Consider the following 20,200-nt stretch of genomic DNA (forward strand, 5'->3'; position numbering starts at 1 on the left):
CACCCCACACCCCCACACAGACAAACTCTTGCCTGCAAGTGCTCCAGGGCCTGACAACCCCTGTATAAGTAAGCAAAGCGCCTGCATCACTGAACTCTACACTCATCTGACTACATTTAGAGCATTGTCTCTTCCAATTTAATGACTCATAAAGCACAGAACTATAAAGTGGTCTTATTAAAACATATTTCACAGTTAGCTAGTGGGAAGCAGCAGCATAGCACAGGGAGATCAGCTCGGTGCTCTGCGATGACCTAGAGGGGTGGGATAGGGAGGGTGGGAGGGAGGCTCAAGAGGGAGGGAATATGGGGACATGTGTATGCATATGGCTGATTCACTTTGTTGTGCAACAGAAACTAACACAGTATTGTGAAGCGATTATACTCCAATAAAGATCTATTAAAAAAAACATATTTCATATTCATTTTCATCTAACTCTTAAAACAACCCCAAGAGATGCACCAAGAAAACAGCCAAGAGGAGGGATGCTCAGGAATCACAGGACTGGCTCTCAGACCCACCACTGTGTGAAGTTGGGATTGGCCTCCTGACTCCAAGGCTAACATTGTTCCCCTTAGTTCATATTCCTTCCCTTTTGAAAAGGATTTGTTTGTGGGGTTTTCTTGGGGGGGTGTGGCTTGATTTTATGTATTTATGATTTATTTTTATTAGTTCTTTTGAAAATTTTTTTTAATTCTTTTATTTTTATACAATTTTTAAAGGTTACTTTCTATTTACAGTTACTACAAAATACTGGCTATATTCTCTGTGTTGTACAATGTATCTTTTTTTTCAATTGAAATATAGTTGATTTACAATGTTGTATTGGTTTCAGGTGTACAGCACAGTGATTCAGTTATACATACATATATATCTATTTTTTTCAGATTCTTTTCCCTTATAGGTTATTACAAAATATTGAGTATAGTTCCCTGTGCTATACAGTAGGTCCTTGTTGGTTATCTATTTTATATATAGTGGGGTGTATATGTTAATCCCAACCTCCTAATTTATCCCTCTCCCCCACCCCCTTTTCCCATTCAGTAACCATAAGTTTGTTGAAAACAATCTGAACCAACTCTACAGGAGGAATTTAATCTCTCCTGCTTCATTAAGCAAAAACAAAAAATCAACAGATTATACCAGAAAACATATTTCATCATTACACTCAATTATGTAACACTTAGCACAGCCTGTTTTCCTAAGGAAGTCCCTCCCTGCCTTCGGAAAAACAGAGTTCTCTATCACTAGAGGTAACCAAGAAAAGGCGGCACAAACACCCGCCAGGTACATCAAAAAAGGAATTCAAGCATCCAGTGGGATGGATATTGACTGATGTTTCATTTTATTGATTTTAAATTCTCTTAATTTCTCTATTAAGCTCATTTTTAAAAACAGACTCAACATCCTTATTACCATTTCCATAATTTTTATGTGTAAAATGTTTCTGTGGGCACAGTAATTTTAAAAGACAATGAAAATTCAGTATTTTCACTGCAATGTTTAACATAAATGACAATGCATGTTTTCATACTTGCCAGTCCGTTTATTTTTGACAAGTTGAAGTACCCGGTAAAATGTTTCTTACCAGAATCCATGGGTTTGGAATTCCAAAATTAGAACAATACCCATACCTCACAATCCTAAGTATGTGTATTTCTTGCCCAATGGTATTTTTACTATCTGAAAGTGTTTTCTTTAATCTTCTTTGATGTACTTTCTCCTATTCTTTCTATTGCTCACACTGTAAACTTTGAAAATAAATGTCCTTAGGCATCAACTCTGTGATGTTTACTATAAAACCTGGCAAATTTTTAATGGAATCGTTATAAATTCTGCTTGTTAAACCCAAGGAAAAGTATAGGTATATCAATATTTTAAATGGAAAGCCCATCAAGGCAACATGCCACACAGACTTAGGAGATTAGTGACGTGAGCTGGGTTTGATTGCTGGCGCCACTACATCCTAACTCTGTGACTTTGGGAAAGTTTTCTCTTTGGAAAAAATGATGAAAATTGCACATAACTCACAGGAATAGAATGCAATCATGTATGTGGGGCGCCGGCATAATGGATAAGGCAGCAGTGTTTCATAGTGATTTACAAAGATTGCCTGTATCCAAATCCCAGATCTGCCACTTAGCTATATGCTGTTGAACAAGTTATTGAACCTCCCCAAACCTGTCTCCTTGTCTTTATAATAGGGATGATGATATTATCTACTTCGTAGGCTTGTCGTGATGATTAGCTGGGATAATACTTGTAAAACCCTTGGCACTGGGTCCTGCAGCTGGTGGGCAACTCAGGGATGCTAGTTCCCTGTCCCAGCATCCTCTTCCCAAGCTGCCTCCAAGTTTCCCTACTCACTTCTCCCTAACTTGCCATCCTACTTTGCCCCAAAGGAAAAAAATATTTGTAAGGGAGAGGCAGAATTCCTTTTAGAGAAAGAATTATCTTTGTTTAGGCATATACACTGAAATCCTCCCTAGCTGTGAAAAGAGCTCCAATGGCCTGGTTGAGAAACAGAGCTAAACTGTTAGGTATATTTGCTTTATTAAGCATGGAGACGTGGGAGGTAAGAAAGGCAGACGTGAGAGGAGTCAGCCTATTTGGGGCTTTTCAACAGTGGGAGTGGCAAAGGCACTACTAAGAACCAGAGCATCTAGTATATTCCACAAGTAGCCTACTGGGCTAAGCTGTGAGGTAAACCCTCTGTGTTAATCCTAATGCTTCATTCCTGGTCTAGTACACATAACTACCTTGTGTAAATGGTCTGGGATAAAATATGAGCAAAATGAATGCTGTTCCGCATTTAGATTCAATGCAATGATAAAAGAAGGGAATAACTGAATAAGGAGAGATGAGAGACTGCTAATTCAATGGAGTCAGAAAATTATATCAAAAGATGACTAGAAAAACTATTAACCACTGCTCCCCTCCCCAAGAATACTTGGACATGTTGGTAGGGACATGGGAGTTCGCATTGTAAGCAGGACTGAGACTCTTTGAATCAAATATTAAATGAAAGGTGACCAAAGAGGCTGAAAAACCCGGGCCCCCGCCACCTTCTTTCCACCAAGACTGCTGACATCTTGACTATGCCAATTCTATTTTTTCATCACTGGTTTTCATTGGACATCTATATACAGTATTATTCCTACTTGATAAAGTGAAATAATTGGTTTCAAAGGAAGATTGGAACTTTAATGTTTATAGACTCCTAAAATCTTGAAACCAGAAGACCTTCTGGTGATGACCTAGTTCAAGCTCTTAACAACTAGGAAACCAGCCTAGAGAATGCTTGCCCAGTTTTCATGCAAGTTACCAGCAGCAAAAGGACTTGAGTTTTCAGTCAAGGGCAACTATTCCCTTCCTTATCATTGGCTGTTTCAAAACAGAAAGCGAATAAAATTAAGCCTAAGTATGTAAGGGGGCTCATAAAACTAGGGAGCTATTACTAGTTGCCTGCATATGTTCCTGAGTTGTGATGTTAGTTAATCCATTTTAGCAATAGATAATCTCTTTATTTCAACTACACCAATCAATGCATTATTGTATCAGATAACTTTCTAATGTTCTCCTTAGAATAAAATATCATGATGAAACTCAATCTTTGAGATATAGAAGTGAAATTGAGTATGAAAGCAGACCCATTTGATTATCATAATTTCTGAAGTTTTTCATAGAGAACAGACTTGTGGTAGCCAAGGGGAAGGTGGGGCGGGGAGGGATGGATTGGGAGTTTGAGATTAGTAGATGCAAGCTAGTATATATGGGATGGATAAACAACAAGGTCCTACTGTATAGCACAGGGAACGATATTCAGTACCCTGTGATAAACCATAATGGGAAAGAATATGAAAAAGAACGTATATATATGAATAACTGAATCACTTTGCTATACAGCAGAAATTAACACAACATTGTAAATCAATTATACTTCAATACAGTAAATTTTTAAAAACTTCTGAAGTTTTCATTTGCTTTCCTATGTCTCGAACTGATTTTCAGGTGAGTTAAAGTGAACACAATTTACAAAATTCAATGCCTTTACAAAGAATATGAAATTTCAATATTTTCTGTTGTAGTCTAATTATTGAATAAGCAATTAAGCTAATTTTCACTGAATTTATGAAATGAAAATCAACTAAACACTTTAATTAACTTAATTTTGGAGATTTGTAACTTGGGATTTTTTTTTTAAATGGCTGTGTGATAAAGTCATAGTTCTACAGCAATTCAATATGTTTACAATAGTAATAATTTTACTTTTAAGATATACAAAGAAGATAAAGATGAGCTACTGTATGGAAATTGGAGTTAATAGACCATGTCTTAGGCCTCTAAGCATTATTCTTTTATAATAGTTATAGTTATAAGCCTAATTAATTCAAGAAAGAAGTTGACTTTGTCAACTACAAGATTTTATCAGAAAAATACAAAGAATATTGGTTTGGATATTGGAGGAGGGGTGGAGGTCCAGAAGAGATGAGTCCCTAAGGTTTTGTAAAAAGGCACTTAGGGAATGAAACTTCAATACATAAAGAAAGAAGGTATAAGGTACAAGTGAGAAGCATATTTTCAACTCTGCAAGAATTAGAAATAAAAAATGCCAAAGATTGGCCTCTCTGGTCCAGTTAATTATACAATACCCAGCCTTCTCCTATTTCACCTTTAGTTAGATAATTTTCTATAATTCCAAAGTTACAGAGCAAAAGTACTGCTAGCTTTATAGACACAGCACTTCTCAGATCCCCAATCGCCTTAATTAAGGAGTCTATTTTAAGACAAATCATATTACCTTAAAAGATAGGGATGGAAAGATATGTTTAGAGATACTGCTTGGAATGCATAGTAGAACAAACACAAACTAGGAGATGGTGAGTTTGTTTCTTGGTCTGACTCTTACACCTCTCCCAGTATGACCTGGGACAACTCATCAACTTCTCAGAGTTTCACTGCCATCTATCAAATGAATTTTTTTGTTTTCAATTGTCAACTCTAAAGAATAGAAACTGACAATTCACACGTGGAGAAATACATACTCCTTAAACAACTCATGGAAAAATGTTCATTCTCTAATTAATTTTAAAATGCAATTTAAATCAAACCAGAGAAACCACTGAACATCTGCTAAAGAATAAGAATTCCTTTTAATGATAATAATCATTAAGAAGTAACGATAAAATTGGATTCACTCATGCAATGAGCTGCTTAAGATCAGATATTCTCTCTTCCTTATTCCCATCTAAATCTTTAATGCCCAGTGCACATTAGGAGTTCAATAAACAGTCATTAACTGACTATCCATTGGTGGGCTTGAAAATTGTTATTTGGGAATCAGTATGGTTACATGTAGCAAAAACGATATATCTGGAATAGCTCACACATTAGGCTGAAAGGTGAAGAGTGAGGGGAAATGGTTTATTCCAATCTGTCCTAACTCACCTCCACAGGCCAATAAACTTGAGTACCCTTTACCGGGCAGAGGAAAAAGAAGACAGGTCTATTTTTATAGGGGACAGTGGGCCAGAAGGTAGTGGTACCAAAAGCCCCTCTCTCTAATCTCCCAATCTGAAATCTAAGGTGAAATACTCTTACTGCCCAGGTGTCCTCCCTTGGGACATGGGCCAAAGTGATGGCTCACTCTGGACTGAGGCTTGGGTGCCACGGAACCCCAACTTCAATTGATTATTCAAAAAGGCAGAAGAGTCAGATCGTTGAAACACACAGTACTACCCACCTTCTTATGATACAGTCTGTGAACAGGACTGTATCTTCTGATGATGACGGGTTCCCCATCAGATGCAGGGCCCTGCTCCTCCTGGCCCAGCATCTGCACACAGCAGTATGCACTTCCTGCCCACTTTACTTCCACAGACACCTCATTTGAATCAGAGGTCTAAGTCATATTGCTTCAATTGCTTTCTCTTGCTTGGTGATACAAGATTTAGTCACATTAGGAACTAAGGGACTGTTGCAGTCCGCAGGCATTGACTTGTATAAGGCTTTTTGTATAAGACTTTTGTTTTTTATGACAGAACTCGCCATTCATAAATGTGCTGACATGTTTGCTCTCCTTTCCTCACCTCCCAAAGTGGGATAAGCACAAATGAAACCTCTTGGCTGTATAGGACTGTCACAAGCTGCTCTTACCCTTTGACCCAATAATCCTACCCCTAAAAGCTTTGTCTAAGAAAACAGTTCAGAAGAATTGAAATGTCTAAAACAGTAATGTTTAAATAGAGGGTAGTGGTTCGTGAATGTTGATGGAGATGAAAAGGGAAGATCAAGGGGATACTGGAGTTGCTGGTTTGGAAAACTGAGTAGATGCTGGTGCCACTCGCCGACACAGGGAATGCATCGTGTGGCTGGTAGGGGCACAGCCAGTGCGTGTGCCGTGTGGTTTTACCTGCCTGGGTGTGGGAGTGGGAGAGGGCCTTTCACACTTTCATAATTCATATGAATTCATATTTTCATAATTGTTCAAAGCAAATAAAGGTGACAGTTCAATATTTTGTTTTCTAAACTGGCACTCTCAGCACCTATGCCTGAAGGCCATATCCACCGCTCCCCCCCGCCCCCGCAACCCTGGCCTGTTTTTGGACAGGTTTTTACATTTTTTTACAAAGCTGTTTTTAAAAAAAGAAGATGCTACAGAGACCATATGTGGCCTACAAAGCCTAGAATACTACTCTCTAGCCCTTTACAGAAAACGTTTGCTGACAGCTGATTTAACCCATCGTTGTTCTTTACTGGCATGCTTGTAACTTCAAAAGACACTAAGGAAGACAGAGCTGTTCAATCTCCCTTCACATAAAACTCACTTGAAGTGATACTTTTTAGACATAATTTTATGTCTTCTTCCACGCTGCCTTCAAAAACTTCCCCTGGCCAACGCTGCCCCAACTTGCGGCGCTTTCTACTTCTCTGTTTTCTGACTCTTATCAGCTGTGGACTCAAAAGTTATGCAACCAAACCGTCTAAAAGACGGATTCTGGATGAGGCCATCAACAGCTCTCCCATGAGCAAATTTTGAATTTTAGTGCCTCAACATTTCACCTCCTCAGATATCTTTTTATCTTTTAAGCTGCGATAACCCTGATAGCTAGATGTCACTTACTAGGGAACTTCGGCCAATATACTGCAGACGCATGTAATATAAATCTAGATTTTCAGTCGACACTTGCAGTTTTTCTATTTTGCCTATTTATGGGTTTTTGAATGGGTTATTGTCTTTCCTCGCCCCTCTTAAATAGCTTAGTCCCCACCGACCTAAAACCTTCTGCTCTTCAGAAAATCACCTTCCTTAACTTTCAGCTTTTGAGGTTTCTCAACTTCAGAATTTCTGCATGGCATTGGATTATCGTTTAGTTTTGCTACAATAGTTATTGACTTCAAGGATAAAGTTAATGTTGGGGTAGTATTCTTATTAAATAGATTATTATTCAAATCTATTTCTCTCCAACATACAATTCGGCTTTCTCAGATGGTTTGCTTTAAAATACACACACAGAGTCCTGTGAGCAGCAAACAGAGGCTGTTCTACTAGTGTGGGTTACGAATAGCTTTGCACAGGGAACACGCTGGGGAGGCTTAAGGATACAGAGGAGTTTGCCAGGTGACGAGGTGAAAAGGCAAAGAAACCTTAGGGTAGACTTTTGAGATGTGGCTCCCCATACTCTAAATTTCCTCTGGTATCATAGCTGATTCACCCTCAGGCCTTGTGGTCTGGCTGGGGCTGATCCTATCAGTGCAGAAGAGTTACCGTGTCAGGCCTGAGACTGCTGTCCTTAGAAAGGTTCGCCTGCAAGGCTGGCCCTTCGCTGACATCTGGGAACTTAAAATTTTGAGAAGTTTCCCAACGTTCCCTCACTGAGAAGAGTGGTTCCCTGTGCACAAACTGCACAAACAATGTGGTTGATGCTAAATACCCGCTTTCCTTTTAGAAGTCTGGAATTTTGGTATGCACTCTGGCAGAAGACGCCTATGTGACTAGTCTCCTGATGAAAACCTCAGACACTGAGTCTTGGTAGACATTTCACATGCTGTCATGATTTGATGCTGGGAAAATTAAGCATGTCCTGAATGACTCCACAGGGAAAGAACTCTTGGAAGCTTTTACCTGATTTCCTCTGGACTTATCCATGCACGCTTTCCCCTTTTCTGATTTTGCTTTGTATATTTTGATATAATAAATCAAATTCATGTCATAAGTATGACTATATGGTGAGTTCTGTGGTCCTCCTGACAAATCACCAAATCTGGGGAAAGTCTTGGGGCTCCCCAACACACTATCCTTTGCTACATGTATAGATGCAGGCCAATCAGCATACCCACAATCTCTAGCTACAGTGATGAGTTCAGGAATTGGCTTATAATCGATAACAGCTACTGAGACCAGATAAGGTCTTCACTGGGGCTTTTGGGAGAACCCAGTGGTCTCTCTTCTGCTGGTTGATTTGAGATGCGACTATGAGGCTGTACCTCTTGGCTGCCATCTTGTGACCACAATGAGAATAACTTGGAGCTGCCAGGGTGGTTACCACATGGAGCCTGTGGATAAAGCGGGCAGAGAGATGGCCTGGACAACACTGACTAATTCAATGATTTCCCCTCAAAGCCAGTCCTACCCATCTAGACTTTTTTCCGTTATATGAAAAAGTTTTATGCCAATTTGAATTGGTTTTATTACTTGCCACTGAAAGAATCCCAAACAATGCAAACTTGAACCATGCTAAACAGTCTGACAGTAAGATGACCAGGTAGGAATCATCGCAGGTTTCTAAGTTGGGAAGTCCCATGTTCAGATGTGTTAACCTCTGGAGGCTGCAGGGAAGTGGGTGGCAAGAGGGTGGTAGTGAAAGACTGGAAAGCAGTCGGAAAGCCATTAAAATGAGCTATCAAGTGTGAGGTACTAGGGTACAAGTACTTGGGTAGGAGTGGCATAGAGTAAAATCCTGAAATATTCAGGAAATAGAAGTGATAAGAGTTGGTGAAGGACTGGATATGGGGTGTGAGGAAGAGAAAAGTCAAGGATAACTCTGGTTTCTTAGTTTAACTCAGCAAAAGGTGATGTTCTTAACTAAGACAAAATAAGAAAAGATGCACATTTAGGAGTGGAGAGGAAGATCACATGTTTATTTTGAACATGTATCTGCAGTAACTACACTTGACCCTTGAACAATGGGAATAAGGGGGTTAAAGGCACCAACCCTGCATGCATTCAAAAATTCGTATATAACTTTACAGTCGGCCCTCAGCCCTCCATATCTGTGGTTCCATATCTGTGGATTTAACCAACTATACAAATGGTATAGTACTGTAGTATGCATTTACGGAAAAAAAGCCCAAGTATAGGTAGAGCCATGCAGTTCAAACCCACATTGTTCAAGGGTCAACTATATATGACAACAGTCTAGTAACCATTTGGCACTGTGGGTGGAACTATGGAATTAGGGCAAGATCAGAGTTGAAGATAATAGACTCAGAGTTATGAATACTCAGGTGATGGCTGAAGATAAGGCAGTAAATGAAATCACCCAGGAAGAAAACACCTACCAAAAAGTGGAGAGGGCTGAAACCTCAATCAAAAATTCTGTAAAGACAGGTAGACAGAGGAAATTTCCAAAGAGACAAGCAGAAGTCAGGGAGATTAACTCATAGGTTCATTTAAGAAGGTAAAATATTTCTCACCGGAGAATAAAAGGGAAATAAAGAATTAAAAAGGATGGTGCACTCAGCATGATGGTACAAAACATGGTGTAATATTAAATATTACAAAAAGGTTAAGGAGCATGAGGACTAATAAGAAGCTACTAAGTCTGGATACCAGTCGCTCTCTGACCATTAAGATTGACAGAGGTGGGTTAATAAGGTAATTAAAAGGTCACTTTCCTAATATGCTTTAAGCATCTAGGGTATATATTCAACAATTTCATTCATTAATATGTAGTGGCATTTGATTAACTTTACTATGCTATTTCTATTTGGAAGGACACTAAGCTGTTCCAAGCACAATTATAAAAGACAAACATTAAAAGACTGCCATTTGGGGGCTTCCCTGGCGGCGCAGTGGTTAAGAATCTGCCTGCCAATGCAGGGGACACGGGTTCGAGCCCTGGTCTGGGAAGATCCCACATGCCGCGGAGCAACTGGGCCCGTGAGCCACAATTACTGAGCCTGCGCATCTGGAGCCTGTGCTCAGCAACAAGAGAGCCTGCGACAGTGAGAGGCCCGCGCACCGCGATGAAGAGTGGCCCCCACTTGCCACAACTAGAGAAAGCCCTCGCACAGAAACGAAGACCCAACACAGCCATAAAAAAATAAATAAATAAAAATAAATTTTAAAAAGAGAGAGAGAGAGAAATTATGTTTGTGTGTATGTGTGTGTTAACCTAGAAAAACATCTGAAAAAATCTGCACCAAAGTAGTTATAGTTGTAGTCTTTGAGGTTTAGGATCAGGGATGGACTTCATAAAAAAAAAAAAAAAAAGACTGCATTTGGTTTGTTAAAATTCAACTGGCATAACAATGAATCACCCTAAATTAAATTTATGTGATGCAGTAAAAGCAGTTCTTAAAGGGGCATTCATAGAAATAAATGCCTATCTTAAGAAACAAGAAAAGTCTCAAACAACATAATTTCACACCTCGAGGAACTAGAAAAAGAAGACAAATGAAGCCCAAAGTTAGTAGAAGAGAGAAAATAGCAAATGTTAGAGCAGAGATAAAGGAAACAGAGACTAAAAAAACTACAGAAAAGATCAATGAAACTAAGAGCTGGTTCTTTAAAAAGACAAACTAAATTGACAAACCTTTACCTAGATTGACCAAGAAAAAAAGAGAGAAAACACAAACAAAATCTGAAATGAAAGGGGAAATGTTACAATTGATATCACAGAAATTAAAAGGATCACAAGAGACTACTATGAATACCACCAATAAATAGGATAACCTAGAAGAAATAAATAAATTCCTAGAAATGCACAATGTCCCAAGACTGAATAATGAAGAAATAGAAAACCTGAACAGACTAATTACTGGTAAGGAGACTGAATTAGTAATCTCCCAACAAACAAAAGTCCAGGACCAGACAGCTTCACAGGTGAATTCTACCAAACATTCAAAGAAGAATTAATACCAATCCTTCTCAAACTCTTCCAAAATTAGAAGAGGAGGAAACTTTTCCAAACTCATTCTACAAGGCCAATATTACCCTGATACCAAAACCAGACAAGAATGGCACAGGGAAATTACAGGCCAATATCACTGATGAACACAGATGCAAAAATCCTCAACAAAATATCAGCAAACCAAATTCAACAATACATAAAAGGATTATAACCATGATCGAGTGGCATTTATCCCAGGGATTCAAGGATGGTTCAACATCTGCAAATCAGTCAATGTGACACACGAAACATTAACAAAATGTATGGATAAAAATCATATGATCATCTCAATAGATGCAGAAAAGCACTTGACAAAATTCAACATCCATTTATGATAAAAACTCCATTTATGATAAAAGCAAAAATAAACAAATGGGACCTAATCAAACTTACAAGCTTTTGCACAGCAAAGGAAACCATAAACAAAATGAAAAGACAACCTACAGACTGTGAGAAAATATTTGCAAATGACGTGACCGACAAGGGCTTAATTTCCAAAATATACAAACAGCTCATACAACTCAACAACACAAAAACAACAACCCAATCGAGAAATGGGCAGAAGACCTAAATAGACAGCTCTCCAAAGAAGAAATACAGATGGCCAATAAGCACATGAAAAGATGCTCAACATCACTAGTTATTAGAGAAATGCAAATCAAAACTACAATGAGGTATCACTTCACACCAGTCAGAATGGCCATCATCAAAATGTCTACAAATAATAAATGCTGGAGAGGATGTGGAGAAAAGGGAACCCTTGTACACTGTTGGTTGGAATGTAAATTGGTGCAGCCACTATGGATAACAGTATGGAGGTTCCTTATAAAGCTAAAAACAGAGTTACCATATGATCCAGCAATCCCATTCCTGGGCATATATCCGGAAAAGACAAAAACTCTAACTGGAAAAGATACATGCACCCCAATGTTCACAAAAGCACTATTCACAATAGCCAAGACATGGAAACAACCTAAATGTCCATCGACAGATCAATGGACAAAGATGTGAATATATATACAATGGAATACTACTGAGTCATAAAAAGGAATGAAATATTGCCATTTGCAGCAACATGGATGGACCTAGCAATTATCATACCAAGAGAAGTAAGTCAGACAGAGAAAGACAATATTATATAATATCACTTATATGTAGAATCTAAAAAAATAATACAAATCTTACAAAACTTACCTACAAAACAGAAACAGACTCACAGACATAGAAAACAAACTTACAGTTACCAAAGGGGAAAGGGGAGAGAGAGGGATAAATTAGGAGCACAGGATTAACATATACATACCACTATATATAAAATAGATAAACAACAAGGATTTACTGTATAGCACAGGGAACTATATTCAATATCTTGTAATAACCTGTAAGGGAAAAGAATCTGAAGCTGTATGCCTGAAACTAACATAATATTGTAAATCAACTACAGTTAAATTTTTAAAAAAAGAAAAAAAAGAGTTATATATTTGGTAGATTTCCAAGCATTCTCTGAAAGTAAAGAATTTCCAGCAAAAGCGAAGGAAGAAGAAAGAAAACTATTTGAAAACACAAAGACCTTTATCTTGCCTTAAAACAGAACACTATCTATCATAGCAAAGTATGAAAATGAATAAATATACGAAAATTCATGTTAAAATTGGGATATCAATAAAGAGAAGAGAAAATAACAAAACAAACTGTAAAAGGCATCAAAGTGGCCTCTACTCATTTCATTTTCCTTACAACTTATAAATGCCATCATAATTCTAAAAAAATTGGACTTGAGCGAAACTTTTTTATTATGAAGACATAGGTCTAAGAACAGAAGGATAATCATGTGCCAGCTTACAGTTCCTTGTAAAAGTAATAACATGAAAAATTAGTAGAAAATGAACATCTGAAAAGTTATCTGTAATCTGAAAATGTTAAGCAATTTCTCCTGTATCTTAATTTTGACCATTTTTGCTAAATCACTTTTGCATATTTAGTTGAAGAGAGTATTTAATTTTTCTATTGTAATTAATAACGTAGTATGTCCTTCAGAGCTTGGCATATTCTTTAAGAATCATCTGAAGCTTCTGGCTCAACATGATGTTCCCTCTGGCCTTCAGTCTGCCACTAAAGAATGCCTGGAAAGGAGAGAGGGAAAGAGAGAACCAACCTTTACCATGTCACATTGTATTTCTTTTTTAAAAAGATCATTGCTTAGACTGAATACAATTGAGTTAATAACTCTGGACAACAAAGGCAACTTTTATCCAGCAATGATAGTTTAATGATTATAGTAACACCCATATTTTTAGATATCTAAGAAAAAATAAAGACTCCTTGTGTATTTTAGAAAACGATAGAATAATTTATCTGAATTGACAGATCTGGGAATTCTGCTTCAACCTATGCTTCTGGCTTTAGTCTATGTTCTTAAATGTGAATTTGAGACCATATGAATAAAAGGCTTTACTGTATTACTAACAATAAAAATATTCACTTCAGAACTTTTAAAAGATTTAAAGTATTTATTATATCTTCATGAAACAGAAGGCCATATAATGGCAAAATAAGACAGTGTAACAAAGTAGTGAATAGATCCTGGGCTGTAGCATCAGAATGCCTGGGTTAAAATCTAGGCTCTGCCATTAAATGCAAGGTGAGCTTGGACAAATTACTTAACCTCTCTGAGCTCTGGCCTCCTTATCTACAAAGGGCATGACAACAGCACCTAAATAGCAGCTTTGTTGTGTGAGTTAAATGAAACAGTGTGAAAAGTGCTTAGCTTGGCATTTGACATGTGGAAGGAGCTATTAAGCTCATTATTACCATGCAAAAGACTATAATGTTAAAACACTAAGAGCTCCTGTACCACTTCTTTCCTGACCTGACAATAGAAACTTGTGTAAATTCTCCCCTGGTGTCAAGTTCCCTATCAGTAAAATAAAAATGATAAAACACAATATAGCTTACTGAGAAAATAACATACGGAATATGAAGTGAAAAAGAAGTCTCTAGATTTTTAGCTAGATTGAAAAAATAGTAATATCCATGTATACGTAACATTACAAAGCAGCCTCACAAATAAAATATCACTTGAGAAGCACAGCCATCAACCTGAAGTGGGCATATCAGCAAAAAAGAAATTCAAAAAGCTTAAAAACCAGCTCAAGGCCACAGAGCCAACAAAAAGTGGGCCAGGATTAAACACGGGTGTTCTCTGCTTAATAATGTCTCCTGCTTATTAACTAGCAGCAACTTAATTTCAGAAGCGAATCCTTACCAACTGGAGGAAAAGCAAAAACTGCTTAAACTTTTTATCCCAAAAATAATGCAGGAGAATTTCATTCAATCAGGTTCAAGTGCTAAGCATTCAAAGTAAAGACTGGAATTTTAAAACTAAGACAGCTTTCACTGTGCAGTTACAGAAATGATGGTCTGCGACTCCTGCAGTCAGTTCTTAGATGGGCTTGCCAGGTGCTACAGTCTGAAAGGGACTTACAACCTAAAATAAAAACACCAACTTCCTTGAAGTAAATATACCAATATTTGATGGTTGTTATTTGAGTGGAAGAATTTTGTACATAAATCTTTGTTCCTATCTAACTGTTTTCTTAGGATAGATTCCTAGAAGAAGAATTACTAAATCATGGCATTTCTTAAATAAGTTTCTTGACCATGCTTCCATATCACCACAGTTTTCAAACTGTGCACCTCAGTGCACTGGGGCACCACACCAAACTCCAACAGACACTACAGAATATTTAAAATTTTTGAAGGAAACATAGTGACATTGGTCAAACACAACATGAAAACTACTCTTGTTTGGATCTAACTACTTAATAAACTGAACCATTAGGTATTTCTTTTGGCCTAGGAGTGCCACGCAAAAAGTGCTGAGACAGTAAGTGGCCATAAAGGAAGAAAGTCAGTGAAACTCTGCCAGAGTGCTTTCCAGAAAGACTGTTAAATTAATATTCCTTCTAGCTACGTGTGAATCCTCTTATCCCTACCTTAATAATACGGTTTTCTTAATCTTTGAAAATCTGAGGCAAAAATGACATGCTTTAATTTGCATGTTTTAGATACTGGGAAAAATTAATAGTTTTTCTCATTATGTATGAGAAAATAGGTATGTTAGTCATACCTATTTCTTTCATTAATTACTGGTTCATGTCTTTTGCCCATTTTTTATATTGAGGTCTTAGTGTTGTCCAGAATTTTTATAAGTTATTAACACCAATATACGACGTATCATCATTTTATTTTTCCCCAGGTTTATGGAATATCTTATGCAGTCTGACATGCAGAATTTTTTAATTTCTACATAGCCTAAACTACTGCTATTGAGCTTATGTTCCTTATTTCTATCCTTGCTTTAATCTACTCAAGTATTAATTGAGCATCTACAGTACGCTAGGCAATATTCTATGCTAGGAAAGAGACATCTCTCCCTGTTCTCATGGAGCTAACATTACAGTAGGGGAATCAAAAAGTAAAATGTAAACAAGTAATTAAAGCCTGTTTTAAATGCTATGAAGGAGGCTACTTAGATAATATAATAGGAGGGAACTACTTTGGATGAAACAAAGCCAGCCGTGCAAAAAGATGGGAATAGAAATTCCAGAAGAGTCAAATAAATAGACATTGAAGGGGTAAAAATTGATGGGAAGGAACTAAGAGGAGAGGCAATGTAAGTTGAGTTAGCATTGTAAGTGATGAGGCAAGCAGTGCAGGATGAAGCTGGGAAGATAAGCAAGGGAAACTTCACATACCATGTAATAATATGTAGTTTGGATTTTATCCAAGTGCAAAAGTAAATCTTGGAGGTTTTTATCAGGTGGAATGACCTATAATCTGATTCACATTTTTAAAAGATTACTCCAGCTCCTGTATGGAGAACAGATTGGTGGAAAAGCAAGACTAAAAGCACTAAGACCAGTCAGGAAGCCAGGTGAGAGATGACGGAGGCTTGGATCATGATGATGACCCTAGTGATGAAGAGAAGAAAATGAACTCAAGATACGTTCTGGAGAAAGAACAAGCAGGATTAAGGATAGAAAGGATACAGAGGTAAAGAAGGAAGCCAAGACAATTCTTACATTACTGAGCGTACTAATTTGGGTAGACAGATCATGGTGCCATTTCCTGAAAACAAAAAGAATGGGGGAGAAAACTAAATCACAAGTTCTAAGTTGGACATAGCAAGATGTGCCATCAGAGACACAAGTGAAGAGCTGGTTATACCACTATGGGACTCAGAGAAGATGACTGAGTGAGACATTTAAATCTGCAAGTTGTCAACATGCAGATGGCTCTAAATACCACAGGATGGACGGACTCTTTTAAGAAGAGTGTTAATTAGAGAGGAGCCCTGAAATGAGCCCTGAGAAACACCAAAACTCAACAGTTGGGGGTAAAAGAGGAAGACACCAAAGGAGATTAGGAAGAGCCAAAGGTGGAGGAAGCAAAACAGGAGAATAGGCATCATGAAAGCCAAGGGATAAGATTATTTCAAGAAGTTGGTGGTTAACTGAGTTGAATGCTACTGAAAGGCTGAGAAAGACGTAGATAGAGAAATATTTACTGGATTTAGCAATATAGGTCATCACAAGAACTTCACAAAAACATTATCAGTGGAGTAACAGATGTGGAAGTCAGATAAGAGAAGGCAGAAGAGCAGTCAAGACAGAATGTTTAAGCCTTTGCTGCCCACTAAAGTAGCCACTAGCCCATGTGGCTACTGAGTACTTGAAATATGATTAGCCCTGGCTGAGATGTATTATAAGTATAAAATACACACTGGATTTTAAAGATTTTTTTTAAAGGATATAAAATATCCCATTAATATTTAATATTGTACATGTTAAAATATTTAAATGTATTGGGTTAAATAGAATATATTAAAATTAATTTTACCTGTTTCTTTTTAATCTTTTTAAATTTATTTTTATTTTTTTATTAAAGTATAGTTGATTTACAGTATTGTGTTAATTTCTGCTGTACAGCAAAGTGATTCAGTTATACATATATATACATTCTTTTTTTTATATATTCTTTTCCATTACGGTTTATCATAGGATATTGAATACAGTTCTCTGTGCTATACAGTAGGACTTTGTTGTTTATCCATTCTATATACAATAGCTTACATCTGCTAACCCCAACCTCCCACTCCACCCCTCCCCCAACCCCCTCCCCCTTGGCAACCACCAGTCTGTTCTCTATGTCCGTGATTCTGTTTCTATTTCATAGGTAGGTTCATTCGTGTCATATTTTAGATTCCACATATAAGTGACATCATATGGTATTTTTCTTTCTCTTTCTGACTTACTTCACTTAGTATGATAATCTCTAGTTACATCCATGTTGCTGCAAATGCATTATTTCATTCTTTTTTATGGCTGAGTAATATTCCATTGTATACACCACATCTTCTTTATCCATTCATTTGTCAATGGACATTTAGGTTGTTTCCATGTCTTGGCTATTGTAAATAGTGCTGCTATGAACATAAGGGTGCATGAATCTTTTTGAATTATAGTTTTGTCGGGGTATATGCCCAGGAGTGCGATTGCTGGATCATATGGTAATTCTATTTTTAGTTTTATAAGCAACTTCCATACTGTTTTCCACAGTGGCTGCACCAACTTACATTCCCACCAACAGTGTAGGAGGGTTCCCTTTTCTCCACACCCTCTCCAACATTTGTTAATTATAGACTTTTTAATGATGGCCATTCTGACCAGGGTGAGGTGATACCTCATTGTAGTTTTGATTTGCATTTCTCTAATAGTTAGCAATGTGGAGTACCTTTTCATGTGCCTGTTGGACATCTGTATTTCTTCTTTGGAGAACTGTCTATTTAGGTCTTCTGCCCATTTTTCCATTGGGTTGTTTGGTTTTTTGTTGTTGAATTGTATGAGCTGTTTGCATATTTTGGAAATTAAGTCCTTGTCGCTTGCATCATTTGCAAATATTTTTTCCCATTCTGTAGGTTGTCTTTTCGTTTTGTTTATGGTTTCCTTTGCTGTGCAAAAGCTTGTAAGTTTGATTGGGTCCCATTTGTTTATTTTTGTTTTTATTTCTATTGTCTTGGGAGACTGACCTAAAAAACATTGGAACAATTTATGTCCGAGAATGTTTTGCCCATGATCTCTTCTAGGAGTTTTATGGTGTCATGTCTTATGTTCAAGTCTTTAAGCCATTTTGAGTTTATTCTTAACCTTTTTTATTGTGGCTACTAGAAAATTTTTACTTACTTATGTGGCTCACATTATATGTCTATTCAACAGTGCTGGTTTAGACAATTCTTTTGTGAAAAGGAACAGAGAAATGATGTGGCATGCTGGATGGGGATCTGATATCAAGAGACAGTGTTTGCTTTAAAATCAAGATGTTAGCTTGCCTCTACGTTGTGGGACAATTATGTAGTAGAATGGGAGAGAATGGTACAGAAAAAAGTGGAAAGAAGAAGAAGCAATGACTTTGAGTAGATACCTGGATGAGAAGTGAAGAAGTCTTTGACAGGAAGAGGGAGACTTCCTTCAATGTAATGTATAGGAAGAAAAGAAGACAGGTGCAGATGCTGACAAAATAGATCTGGTGATGGGAAGGTGAATATTTTCATTTGAAAGTCTTTTTTTTCTCCCAAAGAACATGAGAAAGGTCATCAGCTGAAAATGAAAGAGAGGTAGGCATGGGGGAGTTTTGAGAAGACAGGTATGAAATACTCATCTCAGACAATAGGAATGGAGGCTTAGTGGAAAATCACAGTAAGATTGCTAGACAGTGTGTAGAGACTATTTGAGACTTGTAATCAAAATTTTAAAGGGAAGCCAATTTGTCTAGTTGTATGGCTTTTCTCCTGGCATCTTCATCTATTCAGGTACAGATGCAAAGATGGCAGAGAGTAGGGTTAAAATAGGGTGGAGGTTTCCAGGCAAATAAGATGAGAGAGGTACAAGGGAGATGAGGGTATTTTCAAGGGAGATACTCTGATGGACCATGGAATCTAAGCTGAACAAGAAGAGAAGACAGAAGGGAGCTGATGGATACAAAGTGGTGTTGTCAACAAACCGGAGGTCTCTGTGAAGCTCAACAGCAGTAGCAGGAATAACAAAACAAGTTAATGAAACTGTAGGTGAGGGTGTTGGAAAATGGTGATGTTTTGTAACAGATACTGGAAGTTGTACATTTTATGCTGCCAATAAAGACAAAAGCTGATGTAGAATGGAATAAAAGATAATTAGAAATAATATCAATAAACTAAGAGTCATCTGTTAGAGAATTCACTTTTACAGATCCTGAAGGAAGCCATCAAGGTTGACAAGAGTTGATGCAGAGAGAGAGACACAGAGAGAGAGAGAGAGAGAGACTGTACACTGGGATATAAGGTCTTTGATAACTGAAGAAGAGTGATGATAGATAGCACTGAGGTGAGGCAGAACGTAATTGAGCCAAATGAGTTTAGAAAACCCCTAATATTAAATTAGAACTTCTCTAAGGACTGTCACTAAGAATAATAAACACCTAGGTTTTCATCAAGTTTTGCGTCTGCTTTAATTTTTTTACATTTAATTCCATCCTGTATGGTACTGACTAAGGTATATGGAATGACATAAAGCACTACCATTTCCTATGCAACTGCTCAGTACCATTCACTGAATAATCCATTCCCCCCCAAAGGTCTGATATTCCTAGCAATTATATAAATGTTTCTGTAAACCCTACATTTAATCTTTATATATAAGCACCTCAAATATATCTTAAAAAAGAACTCTTAATTAGCCACTCAGCAGCCACAATGACCTTTAAAAATCAGATGTCACTCCACAGCTCAATAGCTTCCTATCACACAAGATCTACACTGTCTTGCCAACATCTACAAGGTCCTGTGTGATCTAAGCCATGCCTACCTCTCCCTGTTCGCCTCCTGCCTCTCTCCCCACTGGCCTCCTCACAGTTATAGTATCCAATAAGCTGAGCTACCAGGGCCTCCAGCCTTTGTGCTAGTTGTTTCTTTAGCCTTATGGCTCCTTCCC

At 37.5% G+C, this 20,200-nt stretch overlaps 1 protein-coding gene and 1 long non-coding RNA gene across 3 annotated transcripts in view; one reads left to right on the forward strand and one right to left on the reverse strand.

Annotated features, from left to right (window-relative positions):
• LOC309657871 overlaps positions 1–20,200 on the forward strand; it is a 315,556-nt gene that overhangs the window by 174,773 nt on the left and 120,583 nt on the right. The gene's annotated exons all lie outside the window — the stretch shown is intronic.
• The window catches only part of HSD17B4 (hydroxysteroid 17-beta dehydrogenase 4), a 90,251-nt gene continuing 82,994 nt past the window's right edge, over positions 12,944–20,200 (reverse strand). Inside the window, exon 24 of one of the 2 annotated variants that reach the window (XM_082455750.1) lies at positions 12,944–13,297. In XM_082455750.1, the coding sequence (XP_082311876.1) occupies positions 13,208–13,297 (90 nt within the window). In that variant the 3' untranslated portion in view covers positions 12,944–13,207. Of the gene's footprint in view, positions 13,298–17,363; positions 18,265–20,200 lie in introns of those variants that run through there. The other variant, XM_082455751.1, reaches the window with a different exon arrangement.

Source organism: Balaenoptera physalus, assembly GCF_965194825.1.
Source record: "Balaenoptera physalus genome assembly, chromosome: 3".
Taxonomy (NCBI): Eukaryota; Metazoa; Chordata; class Mammalia; order Artiodactyla; family Balaenopteridae; genus Balaenoptera; species Balaenoptera physalus.